Source organism: Aotus nancymaae, unplaced genomic scaffold (genome assembly GCF_030222135.1).
Source record: "Aotus nancymaae isolate 86718 unplaced genomic scaffold, 86718_ANA_hifiasm-v0.15.2.pri h1tg000011l, whole genome shotgun sequence".
Taxonomy (NCBI): Eukaryota; Metazoa; Chordata; class Mammalia; order Primates; family Aotidae; genus Aotus; species Aotus nancymaae.
Window position 1 is genome coordinate 32174196 of NW_026988422.1, and position 16781 is coordinate 32190976.

A 16781-nucleotide genomic window follows, 5' to 3' on the forward strand; every position below is an offset into this window, starting at 1 on the left:
CTTCAGGTAATCCACCTGCCTCGGCCTCCTTAAGTGCTGGGATTACAGGCATGAGCCACTGCAACTTGTCTATTTTTATATCCTTATTAGAAAATTTAGACCTAGACAAGGATTGTTCCCATGACTGTCTTCAGAAACCCAGTAAGGAAAAGCATAAAAACTTTTCTTGAGCCTGGGCGTGGTGGCTCACGCCTGTAATCCCAGCACTTTGGGAGGCCGAGGCAGGTGGATCACCTTAGGTCAGGTGATCAACCTGACCAACATGGAGAAACCCCATCTCTACTAAAAATACAAAATTAGCCGGGCATGCCTGTAATCCCAGCTACTCGGGAGGCTGAAGCAGGAAAACCGCTTGAACCTGGGAGGCACAGGTTGCGGTGAGCCAAGATCATGCCATTACACTCCAGCCTGGGCAACAAGAGCAAAACTCCATCTCAAAAACAAAACTTTTGATTACCAAGAACCATCTTATTTGTTTCTGGTCAGGAAAAACTGTACCCAAAGCTACCTCCTTAGACAGGATCCTTTGCTTGGTCTAAGCAGAGGAAACTAGAGCACACTCAGTGTGAGTGTTCACCGGCCCTGGTCTGCTCTGATCTCATGGTGAATGGGAAGCATGGTTTTTGTTATTATTATTATTTACACAGAGTCTGTCACTGTTGCCCAGGCTGAGTGTAGTGGTGCGATCTCGGCTCACTGCAACCTTCGTTTCCCTGTCTCCCGGGTTAAAGAGATTCTTGTGTTTTAGCCTCCCAAGTAGCTGGGATTACAGGCACATGCCACCAAGCTCGACTAGTTTTTATATTTTTAGTTACTGAGTACCAGCTCGGCTGTAAAGAATCCCACCCTGGCAGCGCTGAAGGAACTGAGAGGCAGACACTCAGAACAGCAAAGTGGGGCTGAGGGGCCAGCAGCCTTCCAAGCTGAAAGCCTCAGAGACTGACAGCATTCCAAACTGAAGGCCCCGAGAAGACGCTGACCCAGGCTTTTATTCTCTCTGAACAGGTGATCCTTATTAACAAACAGGTGTTCGGTGTTTTCTCATAACACAAAACATGCCAGGTAGACAGCTGGTGCCCGCTTACCACTGATCACAAACAACCTAAAAAGTATTCTCCACGAGGGAGCCGTGGGAGCAGGGTCAGATAGCTTAAATAATTGTTTTAACAGGTGTATGATATCTATATATTGTCCTGCCACTTTGGAATGCCCCAAGTAGTTTTCTACTTGGGAGGGGGCAGCTAGGTTTTCCTTACCATCGTTCTTCCTAGCAAACAATATATTCTATCATACACTCAGCATTCATCAATATTCATAAACTTAACATTTCTCAACATCAATATTCATACACGTTACATTTCTCAACATTTAGTAGAGACGAGCCTTCACCATGTTGTCCAGGCTGGTCTCGAACTCCTGACCTCAAGTGATCGATCCACCTCAGCCTCCCAAAGTGTTGGAATTACAGGTGTGAGCCACCACACCCAGCCAGGAACCATCTTAAAATCCCAGAATACAAAAGACAGCTTCTCTCCACACTGGGAAGAAGGAGGGCTCAAACCTTTGGTCTCAGAACCACTTCAGCCATCACCATCACCTTACTGATCTATCCTTTGGAAGATAACATGAAAATTTTCAAAGAACAGCTTTATTGAGGTATAATTGATACGTAATTCACTGTACATATTTAAAGTGAAAATTTGGATTAATTTTGACATTTGCATATACCTGTGAAACCACCACCACAATTAGGGTAATGAACATATTCTACATTCCCAAGTTTCCTTGTATCCATTTGTAATCCATTCCTTCCCACCCTACCCCAACCTCAACCCCTGCCTTTGTTCCCAGGAATCAACAAAAACGTTTTATGTCATTATAGATTAGTTTCCATTTTCTAGAATTTTACTTATTATTATTTTTAATTTTTTTGAGAAAAAGTCTTGCTCTTGCCCAGCTGGAATGCAGTGACACAGTCTTGGCTCACTGCAACGTCTGCCTCCCAGGTTCAAACATTTCTCCTGCCTCAGCCTCCTAACTAACTGGGACTACAGGTGTGCACCACCACGCCCGGCTAATTTGTGTTTTGTTAGTAGAAATGGGGTTTCACCATGCTGACCAAGCTGGTCTCAAACTCCTGACCTCAAGTGATCCACCTACCTTGGCCTCCCAAAGTGCTGGGATTACAAGTGTGAGCCACTCCACCGGACCACTATTTTCTAGAATTTTATATAGATCAATTAGTCCACTGTGTACCTTTTTTTTGGTCTGACTTCTTTCACTCATTATAATTATTTTGAGATTGATTCACGATATTTCATAGGTCAATAGTTCCTTTCTTTTTTTTTTTTTTTGAGATGGAGTTTTACTCTGTCACCCAGGCTGTAGTGCAATGGTGTGATCTCAGTTCATTTCAACTTCCACCTCCCGGGTTCAAGCAATTCTCCCGCCTCAGCCTCCTGAGTATCTGGGATTACAGGTATGCGCCACCATACCCGGCTAATTTTGTATTTTTAGTAGAAACGGGATTTCTCCATGTTGGTCAGGCTGGTCTTGAACTCCACACTTCAGGTGATCCGCCCACCTCAGCCTCCCAAAGTGCTGGGATTATAGGCGTGAGCCACTGCCCCCAGCTTCAATAGTTCCTTTTAATTGCTGAGTAATATTCCTTTGAATGAATAAACCATATTTATTTATCCATTCACTTTTTTTTATTATTCTTCCTAACATAGTCTATCACATGTCCATTCACTTTTTAAAAAATATTCATTTACTGTTAATGGGCATTGAATTGTTTCCATTTTTGGCTATTACAGTTACAGCTGCTATGAACATCCATGTACAAGTCTTTGTGTGGACATGTTTCTGTTTCTTTTGGGTAAATAGAAAAGTATAAAACAGTTGAGTCACAAGATAGGTGTAGGTTTAACTTTTTTTTTTGAGATGGAGTTTCTATCTTTTGCTCAGGCTGGAGTGCAATGGTGTGATCTTGGCTCACTGCAACCTCTGCCTCCCAGGCTCAAGTGATTCTCCTACCTCAGCCTCCCAAGTAGCTGGGATTACAGGCATGCACCAACACCCCCGGTAATTTTGTATTTTCAGTAGAGATGGGATTTCTCCATGTTGGTCAGGCTGGTCTTAAACTCCTGACCTCACGTGATCTGCTCACCTTGGCCTCTCAAAGTGCTGGGGTTACAGGCGTGAGTCACCCGCTCTCCACCTTTTTTTTTTTTTTTTTTTTTGAGATGGAGTCTGGCTCTGTTGCCCAGGCTGGAGGGCAATGGTATGATCTTGGCTCATTGCAACCTCTGCCTCTTGGGTTCAAGCAACCCTCCTGCCTCAGCCTCTTGAGTTGCTGAGATTATAGGTATGAGCCACCACACCCAGTGAATTTTTGTATTTTTAGTAGAGATGGGGTTTCATCACGTTGGTCAGGCTGGTATCCAACTCTTGACCTCAAGTGATCCACCTGCCTCGGCCTCCCAAAGTGCTGGGATTATAGGCATGAGCCACCACGCCCAGCCTAGATTTAACTTTTAAAAAGACTACCAAACTGTTTTACAAAGTGATTATACCGCTGGGCGCGGTGGCTCACGCCTGTAATCCTAGCACTTTGGGAGGCCAAGGTGAGTGGATCACCTGAGGTCAGGAGTTCAAGACCAGCCTGGCCATCATGAAGAAACCCCATATTTAAAATAAAAAAGTGATTATACTATTTGCTATTCCCACCAGCAGTGTATGAGAGTTCCAGTTCCTCCACATCCTTGCCAACACTTGGTCTTTTTAAATTTAGACATCCTAGTGGGTATGTAGTGGTTTTAATTGTATTAATTTTCATTATTATGTTACATTTCTCTAATAACTAATTATATTGAACATTTTATGTGCTTATTTGCCATTAATATACTTTTTGTTTGTTTGTTTTTTGTTTTTTGAGACAGGGTCTTGCTCTCCCAGCACTTTGGGAGGCCGAGGCAGGCAGATCATGAGGTCAGGAGATCGAGACCATCCTGGCCAACATGGTGAAACCCTGTCTCTACTAAAAATACAAAAAAGCTAGCTGAGCTTGGTGGCATGTGCCTGTAATCCCAGCTACTCGAGAGGCTGAGGCAGGAGAGAATCGCTTGAACTAGGGAGTCAGAGGTTGCAAAGAGCTGAGATCGTGCCACTGCGGCTGGTGACAGAGCAAGACTCTGTATCAAAAAAAAAAAAAAAAGAAAAGAAAATTCCTTTAATGTGCCGAGCGCGATGGCTCACGCCTGTAATCTCAGCACTTTGGGAGGCTGAGGCGGGTGGATCGTATGGTCAGGAGTTCAAGACCAGCCTGGCCAACATAGTGAGACCCCATCTCTACTAAAAACACAAAAATTAGCCAGGCATAGTGGCACATGCCTGTAATCCCAGGTGCTTGGGAGGCTGAGGCAGGAGAATCGCTTGAACCTGGGAGGTGGAAGTTGTGGTGAGCCGAGATCGAACCACTGCACTCCAGCCTGGGTGACAGAGCAAGACTCCAACTCAAAAAAAAAAAAAAAGAAATTTCTTTAAATTCCCTAATGTAGTCTTATCTATTTGTGACATCAAAAGTTTTTTTCTCCCAAAACAATGTTTCTGAGGTAAATTCCAGATACTTAGAATGAAAAAAAATACAACTTCCAAATCAAAGAACCTGCAAAATAATGTTACTAGGTAAACTAGGAAAGTAGGGTCACTAGGAAGAAAATTGTAATATGACCATATGCCTTTACGAAAATCTTTATTATGACAAATACTTATGCCAGGTACGGTGGCTTATGCTTATGATCTCAGCACTTTGGGAGGCCATAGTGGGCAGATAGGTTGAGGTCAGGAGTTTGAGACCAGCCTGGGCAAACACAGTGAAACCTCTCTCTACAAAAAAACAGGTGTGAAAAAGACAAAAAAGAAAAGAAAAGAAAAAAAGGCCAGGCATGGTGGCTCACACCTGTAATCCAAGCACTTTGGAGGCCAAGGCGGGCAGATCACCTGAGGTCAGGAGTTCAAGACCAGCCTGACCAACATGGTGAAACCCCGTCTTTATAAAAACAAAAACAAATAAACAGGCGTGGTGGTGTGTTCCTGTAGTCCTAGCTACTTGAGAGGCTGAGGCTAGAGGATTGCTTGAGCCTGGGGAGGCAGAGGTTGCAGTGAGCTGAGATCGCACCACTGCACTCCAGCCTGTGTGACAGAGCAAGACCCTGTCTCAAAAAAATAAAAAAATAAAAATAAAAAAAGAGAGTACTTCACTTACTTTTAGTTATTTATAAACAACAGAAGTGAAATTGGACATGTTTGTAATGAAACCTAGAAAAGCTTCTTTTCTCACAAAGTAAACGTGTAAATTTGCCCTTTGTCATCTTCCATTTTTCTTTTATGGTACTGAAGATAAATATTTAGCTTTTTGGTTATGTGGGTGGCTTCCAAACTGACTGGAACTCTCCAGGTAGGTCGTTCCTGAACAAAGGTTTCCTGTCACTAGTTCTATGACCCTTCCAGTTTGATAAATTATGTCAGTCAATTCATGTTTCATGGACTTTGTCTGTGGAACAGTTAAAGCTTTGAGAAGCACAAAATTCTCAATTGTGTACAAAATATACAAAGAACTCTTACAACCAATAATATAAACAAATAATCCAATATAAAAATTGGCAAAACTGGCCACTGAATTAAAAAGAAAATTGGTAAAGCACCTGAATAGCTCCTGAAAAAAAAAAACACTGCTATGAACATTCTAGTATATGTCTCCCGGTACATATATGCAAGAGTTAATTTCTGCAAAGTTTTTTTTTTGGGGGGGATAGAGTTTTGCTCTTGTTGTCCATGCTGGAGTGCAACAGTGCAATCTCAGCTCATCACAACCTCTGCCTCCCGGGTTCAAGCGATACTCCTGCCTCAGCCTCCTGAGTAGCTGGTATGCTATAGGCATGTACCACTACGCCCAGCTAATTTTGTATTTTTAGTAGAGACAGGGTTTCTCCATGTTGGTCTGGCTGGTCTTGAACTCCCGATCTCAGGTGATCCAATTGCCTCGGCCTCCCAAAGTGCTGAGATTACAGGTGTGAGCCACTGTGCCCAGCCAATTTCTGCAAATTTTATACACAGAAGTAGAATTATATGTTTAACTTTACTAGATAATGGCAAACATTTTCCAAAATGTTTGCATCATTTATATACTCATGGGCAGTGCAAAAAGTGCCCTATCCTCAAAAAATAATTTTATAAAAGTGAAGTCAAGTGAAAATAGAATCAACAGTAGCTATGATTGGAATTGAAGAATGGGAAAGTGTAACAATATTACAAAAATAACTTTTTTGGTTGTTTTAGAGATAGGGTACTGCTATGTTGCCCAGGCTGGTCTTGAACTCCTGGCCTCAGGTGATCCTCCTACCTCAGCCTCTTGAGTAGCTGGGATTACAGGTGTGAGCCCCCACGATTGGCCAAAGTTACAAAAATATCTTAAATCATGTGTGGAAGAAGCTCTGGTAGGGCTAAGCCCTTTTATCTTAAATTGCATACTTTTGCTTAGTGGAAGTGAAGGGCTAAGGGCTAATCACATGGATAGATGAATGAAACACACTAGTTTGTTCTTAGCTTTGGTTGTGCTGTTTGTGGTGGTTGTATTTAGCTTTACCTTCTAAACCCACACAATAATAATTTTATTATAAGAATTTGAGAATAAGGCTGGGTGTGGTGGCACATGCCTGTAATCCCAGCACTTTGGGACGCTGAAGCAGGCAGATCACTTGAGGTCAGGAGTTCAAGACTAGCCTGGCCAATATGGTGAAACCCTGTCTCTACTAAGAATACAAAATGGCAGGCATGGCGACGACTGCCTGTAGTCCTAGCTACTCGAGAGGCTGAGGTAGGAGAATGGCTTGAACCTGGGAGGTGGAGGTTGCAGTGAGCCGAGATCAGGGCCACCACACTCCAGCCCGGGCAACAGAGCGAGAGTGAAACTCCACCTCAAAAAAAAAAAAAAATGAATTTAAGAATAAAATATGAGAAGAGGGCCAGGCATGGTGGCTCACACCTGTAATCCCAGCACTTTGGGAGGCCAAGGCGGGTAGATCACTTGAGATCGGGAGTTCAAGACCAGCCTAGTAGGTGGATCAATTGAGGTCAGGAGTTCGAGACCAGCCTGGTCATCATGATGACACCCTGTCTCTACTAAAAATACAAAAACCAGACAGGCAGGGTGGTGCATGCCTGTATCCCATCTACTTGAGAGGCTAAGACAGGAGAATCGCTTGAACCCAGGAGTTGGAGAGTTGGAGGCTGCAGTGAGATCTTGCCACTGTACTCCAACCTGGGTGACAGAGTACTCCATCTCAAAAAAAAAAAAAAAATAGTGAGAAGATTGAAGAAAAGAGCTGAAAGTAAATCAGTCTCTGTGAAGACGAGCAAGGTGTCCCACAATGATTGAGAGTTCTTTTAATTCTAAAAGGTGTCCATCCTCAGGCATGGGGTTTACCTTTTGAGGTGGGCAGCACCAGAGGTATTGCATCTATGTCTCTAACTGGCAAGTCTCCTGATGTAGGGTCCACCAAATGTGACATGATCTCTGTTCCCAAACTGTAAGAGATCCCAGAGGACACTAAAATAAAGGAAAAATTCAGTGAATTACATGCAACTTTCTGAAAACTGTACATAACTTGTGGCAGGAATTTCTCAGCACGTTCATGATGGTATATGACATGTCAGAGTCATTCTTGTGGTAGGGTGGACAACTCTATACTAGAGAGTAAGAACAAGTATTCAGTAGTAATGACTTTATTTAAAATGAAAATCAGGTTTTATGATTATGGAATTGATGGATATATTTTTTGGATCATTTTTTAAGTGTCTGCTCAGCCTGGAAGCAATGACCCTCCCTTTTCTCTGCGACATAGGCCTCTATCCCTCTCTCCACTCAATTTACAGTGACTGACTCCCCAGGAATCTGTTTATACTTTATAACCCAGTCCCTGAAGTTGTTGCTGATTGGACCAGGGTTAGACAAATGACCCAAGCTGGACCAATCAGATTCTCTCTCATAGAAGGTTCAAAATAAAGCTGAGAGGTTTAAATTAGCTTCTGGGGATGGCTAGAACTATTATGTAAACTTGGGAGCTCTCAAATGACCATATTCAGCTCTGTGGCCTGAATACTCAGGAAATTCTATCTACAGAGTCGCCTCATACTCTGGCCAACACTCTTTTTCCTGGATGATAGTATCCAGTTTAGCTGGATTACAGGTGCCCACCATTGCACCTGGCTAATTTTTGTATTTTTAGTAGAGATGGAGTTTTGCCATGTTGGCCAGACTGGTCTTGAACTCCTGATAGGTGATTTGCTTGCCTCGGCCTCCCAAAGTGTTGGGATTACAGGCATGAGCCACCGCATCTGATCTCTTTCTCTTTCTTTTCTTATTTTTCTTCTATTTCTTTCTTTTCTTTCCTTCCTGTTTCTTTTTCCCTCTCTCCCTACCTCTCTCCCTCCCTCCTTTCCTTTCTTCCTTCCCAGAAACTACCTTAATTTATTTATACTAGTTTATTGTCTGTCCTCTCTCACCAAAACATAATGATTGATTTTTTTTTTTTTTTGAGATGGAGTTTCACTCTTATTGCCCAGGCAGGAGTGCAATGGCACAATCTTGGCTCACCGCAACCTCTGCCTCCCAGGTTCAAGCGATTCTCCTGCCTCAGCCTCCTGAGTAAGATGGGATTACAGGTATGAGATACCACGCCCTGCTAATTTTGTATTTTTAGTAGAGACAGGCTTTCTCCGTGTTGGTTAGGCTGGTCTCGAACTCCTGACCTCAGGTGATCCACCCACCTCAGCCTCCCAAAGTGCTGGGATTACAGATGTTAGCCACTGCTCCTGGCAACATAATGACTTTTTTTTTTCTTTTTTTGAGACAGAGTCTCACTCTGTCGCCAGGCGTCAGGCTGGAGTGCAGTGGCATGATCTTGGCTCACTGCAACCTCCCCCTCCCAGGTTCAAGCAATTCTCGTCTCAGCCTCCTGAGTAGCTGGGACTACAGGCACATGCCACCACGCCCAGCTAATTTTTGTATTTTTAGTAGAAACAGGGTTTCACCATGTTGGCCAAGATGGTCTCGATCTCTTGACCTCGTGATCCACCTGCCTCAGCCTCCCAAAGTGCTGGGATTACAGGCGTGAGCCACCACGCCCGGCTGACTTTTTTTTTTTGAGATGGGGTTTCACTATGTTGGTCAGGCTGGCCTCGAACTCCTGACCTCAGGTGATCTGCCCACCTCAGCCTCCCAAAGTGCTGGGATTACAGGTATGAGCCACCGCACCTGGCCATAATGACTTTTAAGGCAGAAAAATGATTTATCTTGTTTACCTCTATAGATGCAGTATCCAAACAGTTATTGACATATAGCAGGTACTCAATAAATAAATATTGAGTGTATGAAAAGAATAATGAACAAACAAGAGAGAGAATGACACCGAGGGGCTGAAATGAGTCAAAAAGTTCTTAAAGCATTCTGTTCTTGATCCCAGTCTTTTCCAATTTTGTCTCCAAAATTTACATCTCAGCAGGAGCAGTGGCTCACGCCTCTATTCCCAGCACTTTGGGGGCAAGGCAGGTGGATCATCTGATGTTAGGAGTTCGAGACCAGCCTAAAACTACAAAAATTTTCTGGCCACGGTAGCATGTGCCTGTAATCCTAGCTACTCAGGAGGCTGAGGCAGGAGAATCGCTTGAACCTGGGAGGCTGAGGTTGCAGTGAGCCGAGATCACAGCATTGCACACCAGCCTAGGCAACAAGAGTGAAACTCCATCTCAAAACAAAAAAGTCTGGGCAAGGTGGCTCACGCCTGTAATCCCAGTACTTTGGGAGGCCGAGGTGGGCGGATCACGTGAGGTCAGGAGTTTGAGACCAGCCTGGCTAACATGGTGAAATCCCATCTCTACTAAAAGTACAAAAATTAGCCAGGCATGGTGGCGTGTGCCTATAATCCCAGCTACTCAGGAGGCTGAGGCAGGAAAATAGCTTGAACCCAAGAGGTGGAGGTTACAGTGAGCTGAGATAGCACCACGGCACTCCAGCCTGGGCAACACTCCATCTCGGAAAAGAAAAAATTAGGTCTCTAGCCTTAACTTTCAGATTTGTACAAATTCCTACTTTTTAAACATTTCTGCATGGCTAGTAGACATCTAAAACTCACCTTCCCCAAACAGGAATTGTAATTTATCTTACCAGTCTGATTATTTCCCAGTCTTTTTTTTTTTTAAGATGGGATTTCTCCATGATGGCCAGGCTGGTCTTGAACTCCTGACCTCAGGCGATCCACCCACCTCGGCCTCCCAAAGTGCTAGGATTACAGGTGTGAGCCACCGCGCCCAGCCCCAGTCTTTCTCTATTTCCATAAATGTCACTATCTGGCTCTGTTCCTACCTTAGGTTCTACAGCAGAGTCCTGTGTCCTATACATCAAATTCTCCCTTTTTGTTGACGCTAGCTTGACTTGTCAACTGAATAAGGGTGTTCACAAGCTTATTTTGAACAGACAGAAATATAAAGAAGAAAGCAAAAGGTATATTGGAGAAATTCTATCACCTAGAGAAAACATAAACATTGTATTGATCTGCTTTCCAGTCTATTTAACTTGAACTATTTATACGCTGTTCTATAATGTTTCATTTTTTAAAATCACAATAAATGAAGAGAATCTTTCTAATGTCACAGTCTTTTTGTTTGTTTGTTTGTTTGTTTGTTTGTGAGATGGAGTTTTGCTCTTGTTGCCTAGGCTGAAGTGCAATGGTGCGATCTCAGCTCACCGCGACCTCTGCCTCCCAGGTTCAAGCGATTCTCTTGCCTCAGCCTCCCTAGTAGCTGGGATTACAGGCATGTGCCACCATGCCCAGCTAATTTTTTTGTTTGTTTGTTTTTGAGACGGAGTCTTGCTCTGTCACCAGGCTGGAGCACAGTGGCGCAGTCTCGGCTCACTGCAACCTCTGCCTCCCAGGTTCAAGCGATTCTTCTGCCTCAGCCTCCTGAGTAGCTGGGACTACAGGCATGTGCCAAAAGCCCGGCTAATATTTGTATTTTTAGTAGAGATGGGTTTTCACCATGTTGGCCAGGATGGTCTCGATCTCTTGACCTCGTGATCCACCCATCTTGACCTCCCAAAGTGCTGGGATTACAGGCGTGAGTCACTGCACCTGGCCTAATTTTTCTATTTTTAGTAGAGATGAGGTTTCACCATGCTGGTCAGCCTGGTCTTGAATTCCTGACCTCAGGTGATCCACCTGCCTCAGCCTCCCAAAGTGCTGGGATTGTAGGCGTGAGCCACACGCCCGGCCTATCATAGTCTTAAATAGATCTATACACATTTCATAGCATGCCTATCTTAAGAAAGCTGAATAATCACCCCAAAGTTTATGTACTTTCGCATGTTAAACCTAGGATTACAAGTATATCTCAGGCCGAGCCCAGTGGCTCACACTTGTAATCCCAACACTTTGGGAGGCTGAGGTGGGTGGATCACTTGAGGCCAGGAGTTGGAGACCAGCCTGGCCAACATGACGAGACAAAAATTAGCTGGGCATCGTGGTGGGTGCCTATAATCCAGTTATTTGGGAGGCTGAGGCAGGAGAATCGCTTGAACCCGGCAGAGAGAGGTTGCAGTGAGCCAAGATTGCGCCACTGCACTGCAGTCTGGGCAAAGCAGAACAGCACTCTGTCTAAAAATAAAATAAAATAAAATAATAAAAATAAAATAATAAAAAGTGGCCAGGTGTGGTGGCTCATGCCTGTAATCACAGCACTTTGGGAGGCCAAGGCAGGTGGATCACGAGGTCAGGAGTTCAAGAACAGCCTGGCCAACATGGTGAAACCCCGTCTCTACTAAAGATACAAAAATTAGCTAGGCATGGTGGTGTGTGCCTGTAATCCCAGCTACCTGGCAGGCTGAGGTAGAAGAATCACTTGAACCTGGGAGGTGGAGGTTGCAGTGAGCTGAGATCACCCCATTGCACTCCAGCCTGGGTGACAGGGCAAGACTCCATCTCAGAAAAAAACAAAAACAAAAACAGCCAGGCGCGGTGGCTCACGCCTGTAATCCTAGCACTTTGGGAGGCCGAGGCGGGTGGATCACAGGGTCAAGAAATCGAGACCATCCTGGTCAATATAGTGAAACCCCGTCTCTACTAAAAATACAAAAAATTAGCGGGGCACGGTGGTGCATGCCTGTAATCCCAGCTACTCAGGAGGCTGAGGCAGGAGAATTGCCTGAACCCAGGAGGCGGAGGTTGTGGTGAGCCAAGATCACGCCGTTGCACTCCAGCCTGGGTAACAAGAGCGAAACTCCATCTCAAAAAAAAAAAAAAAAAAAAAACACCACGAAGTCAGAGAAGCTCTAAGAATGAAATGGAATTTATTGGAATGCCAGAGAAGAAAAGCTAGTTGAGAGGGTCAGTGAAGGCATGTTGAAGAAACATCCAAAATCCAATGTAGATGTTAAATGGGTTTATCAGTTGTTTTGAACTCAACAGGATGAAAGACTAAAGAAATTTCCCTGACAAAGGACTGATATCCAGAATCTACAAAGAACTAAAACAGATTTACAAGAAAAAAACAAACAAGTCCATTCAAAAGTGGGTGAAGGATATGAACAGATACTTTACAAAAGAAGACATACATCAGGCCAACAAGCATATGAAAAAATGCTTATCATCACTGGTCATTAGAGAAATGCAAATCAAAACTACATTGAGATACCATCTCACGCCAGTTAGAACGGCGATCATTAAAAAGTCTGGAGACAACAGATGCTGGAGAGGATGTGGAGAAATAGGAACACTTTTACACTGTTGGTGGGAGTGTAAATTAGTTCAACCATGTGGAAGACAGTGTGGTGATTCCTCAAGGACCTAGAAATAGAAATTCCATTTGACCCAGCAATCCCATTACTGGGTATATATCCAAAGGATTATAAATCGTTCTACTATAAGGACACATGCACACGAATGTTCATTGCGGCACAGTTTACAACAGCAAAGACCTGGAACCAACCCAAATGCCCATCGATGATAGACTGGACAGGGAAAATGTGGCACATATACACCATGGAATATTATGCAGCCATCAAAAACGATGAGTTCACGTCCTTTGTAGGGACATGGATGAACCTGGAAACCATCATTCTCAGCAAACTGACACAAGAACACAAAATCAAACACCGCATGTTCTCACTCATAGACGGGTGTTGAATAATGGGAACACATGGACACAGGAAGGGGAGCACTATACTATACTATACTGGGGTCTGTTGCAGGGGAGTGGGGGGGACAGCAGGGTTGGGGAGTTGGGGAGAGATAGCATGGGGAGAAATGCCACATATAGGTGAAGGGGAGGAAGGCAGCAAATCACACTGCCACGTATGCATCTATGCAACAATCTTGCATGTTTTTCACATGTACCCCAAAACCTAAAATGCAATAAAAAATAAATAAATAAATAAATATAAGCCAAAAAAAAAAAATTTCCTTGCAGTAATATTGAGAATCACAGTGCATTTGGATGAGGGTAGGTTAGTAAGGGGGAAGAACCCTTTAGCAGTGATAGATGTATAAAGACAGGTTGATGACATCAGAAATTAAAATCATCCTTTTTTTCTTTTTTTTTTGAGACAGAGTCTTGCTCTTTCACCCAGGCTGGAGTGCAGTGGTGCAATCTTAGCTCACTGCAACCTCCGCCTCCCATGTTCAAGTGATTCTCCTGACTCAGCCTCCAGAGTAGCTGGGATTACGGAATGTGCCACCATGGCTGGCTAATTTTTGTATTTTTGGTAGAGATGGAGTTTTACCATGTTGGTCAGGCCAATCTTAAACTCCTGACCTCGTGATCCACCCACCTTGGCCTCCCAAAGTGCTGAGGTGTGAGCCACTGCTCATGGCCTCTTTTTTCTTTTTTACACTCTGTATCATTGGGCAAGCAATTAAAATTTTATAGCCAGTTCCCTTTACTCTGATTATCATTTTTTTGAGACAGGGTCTCACTCTGTCGCCTAGGCTGGAGTGCAGTGGTGCAATCTCAGCTCATTGCAACCTCTGCCTCCAGGGTTCAAGCGATTCTCATATCTCAGTCTCCCAAGCAGCTGCAATTATAGGCACAAGCCACCATGCCCAGCTAATTTTTGTATTGTTAGTAGAGATGGGGTTTCGCCATATTGGCCAGGCTGGTCTCGAACTCCTGATCTCAAGTGATCCACCCGCCTCAGCCTCCCAAAATGCTGGGATTACAGGTATGAGACCACATGCCTGGCCAGAAAGTAGATTTTAAGTGTTCTCATCAAACACAAAAAATTGATGAGTATACGAGGTAATACATATGTTAACTAGTCCAAGGTAGCCATTCTCTGCTATATATACATATATACATATTTCAAAGCAACAAATTTTACACAACAAATATACACAATTTCAAATTGTCAATTAAAAATTAATTAATTAACTCTCTCCGGTGCGTGCCTTCAAGATGACAAAGAAAAGAAGGAACAACAGTTGTGCCAAAAAAGGCTACGGCCACATGCAGCCTATTCGGTGCACTAACTGTGCCTGATACGTACCCAAGGACAAAGCCATTAAGAAATTCATCATTCGAAACATAGTGGAGGCCACAGCAGTCAAGGACATTTCTGAAGCGAGCGCCTTCGATGCGTATGTACTTCCCAAGCTCTATGTGAAGCTGCATTACTGTGTGAGTTGTGCAATTCACAGCAAAGTAGTCAGGAATCGATCTCATGAAGCCCGAAGGACAGAACACCCCCACCCTGATTTAGACCTGTGGGTACTGCCCCACGACCTCCACCAAAATCCATGTAAGGAGCTGAGTCCTTAAAAGACTGAAGATGAGTGTTCTCTGGAGAAAAATAAAATGGAAATTGTACTTTTAAAAATTAATTAATTGATTTGAAAAGGAGCTTTATTCATTCTGCAGATAGTGGGTACATTTCTCAGCATAAGAGCAATAGAATTAGAGCTTTGGAAGAGCTTTAGAAAGATTCATCTATTATTAGTGATTTGGAAATTGGAGAGAGGACAGCGTTAAGAGGATATTGCTATAATTTAGCCAAGAGGTCTTGAACTAGGGAAAGATGGAAGTAGGAGGATAGAAGAATAGGAAGGATCATGAACATACTGAGGAAGGAGAATCAAAAGATTTGACAACTGGTTGGATGTGGGATAGAGTTAAAAGGGTGACCGGATTAAAGATGATTTGGTAATGTTGTGCTGGATGCCTGGGAGACTGGTCGTACAATAGAAAATAAATAAACTAGGCCAGGCATGGTGGCTCACGCCGGTAATCCCAGTACTTTGGGAGGCTGAGGTGGGTGGATCACCTGAGGTCAAGAGTTCGAGACCAGCCTGGCCAACAGGGTGAAACCCCGTCTCTACTAAAAATACAAAAATTAGCTGGGTATGGTGGTGTGTGCCTGTAGTTCCAGGTACTCAGGAGGCTGAGGCAGAAGAATTGCTTGAACCTGGAATGCAGAGGTTGCAGTGAGCAGAGATAACGCCAGTGCACTCTAGCCTGGGTGACAGAGTGAGACTGTCTCAAAAAAAAAAAAAAAAAAAAAAGAATAAACTTGTTTCATTCTTCTCAAAAACACCCCTAGGAAAGACATAGGAAACTATAAATATGCATCAGCTAGAAACTTACAGTTCTTGCTTGCTCCAGATAGCTCTCGCTATTTCTTTTCTCTCAATGTTCTGGTGTCCTTTGGTAATCTAGGTTCCAATCCTCTTGTCCTTCTGGCTTGTTAACAGAGGAGTTAATCCAGTTCTGGTTAGCTTTCAAGACGTTAACTCTTTGCAGATCAGAGTGTGAAGGCTGTGTTTTTTCTCTATGCATGTTTCACTTGGAGAAAAAGCAGTGTAAACATTCCTTAACAGATCCACTTCTCAACTAAAATTAAAGCTGAAAACACATTTGCTTAATTTCAGATTAAAAAAAATTGGTTGGTGTTGAGAGGTTGATCTTTAAATCTTTACCTGAAGGGCAACAACAGTGGGAGTTGTTCTGGAGCCCTGAGATCCCTTTGAAGAAAACAAACACTGCACTGGTTGGTGGAATCAACATGCCTTTTCAGTCCACATGTTCCAGAGCCCTTTCAAGTAAGAAAATGTGTATCTTCCATTTCACCATAACCACAGTTTTCAAACCAAACTTTGGGATGTAATTATGAAGCCATAGGACATGATATAAAAAAATTAAATGTTCTTTTTTTTTTTTTAATTTCAGACCCCACTCCCTCAGAAAAAAATTAAATGTTCTTAAAAATTCTGCATGGCTGGCCACTGCATTCATATTATATATTAAGTGGAATATGGTCTCAATTATTACATAAAATCCTCTCTTTAATGCAATGAGTGTGTGGATTGAGAAAGCTCCATTCTGGTTATTGCCATGAGGTTCAGGGATTTCCAGGAGGATGAACATATAGTTAATGGGCCCCATGTGACTTCCTCTAAATCCCATAAAATAATAAGAATAAAGCTGGGGAGATAATTAGAAAGCAGAAAAAGTATCCAGGACACAACATTTTCCAGTGAAGAGAGGAAAATCCAATATAATATTTTCCCAGGTTTAAGTGACACAGTTATAAAATATAAAAGCTGGGCTTGGCCAGATGCAGTGGCTCACACCTGTAATCCCAGCACTTTGGGAGGCTGAGGAGGGTGGATCACAAGGTCAGGAGATCGAGACCATCCTGGCCAACATAGTGAAACACCGTCTCTATTAAAATACAA

The 16781-nt window shown here is 43.3% G+C and overlaps 1 protein-coding gene across 1 annotated transcript in view; it reads right to left on the reverse strand.

Moving 5' to 3' along the window:
* Positions 1–15773, reverse strand: part of RPGRIP1 (RPGR interacting protein 1) — a 97089-nt gene extending 81316 nt beyond the window's left edge. Inside the window, exons 1-2 of the mRNA XM_012466173.3 lie at positions 15691–15773; positions 7487–7609 (exon numbers count right to left, since the gene is read on the reverse strand). Of these exons, the coding sequence (XP_012321596.2) occupies positions 7487–7571 (85 nt within the window). The 5' untranslated portion in view covers positions 7572–7609; positions 15691–15773. The remainder of the gene's footprint in view (positions 1–7486; positions 7610–15690) is intronic.
* Between the last annotated feature and the right edge of the window lie 1008 nt (positions 15774–16781).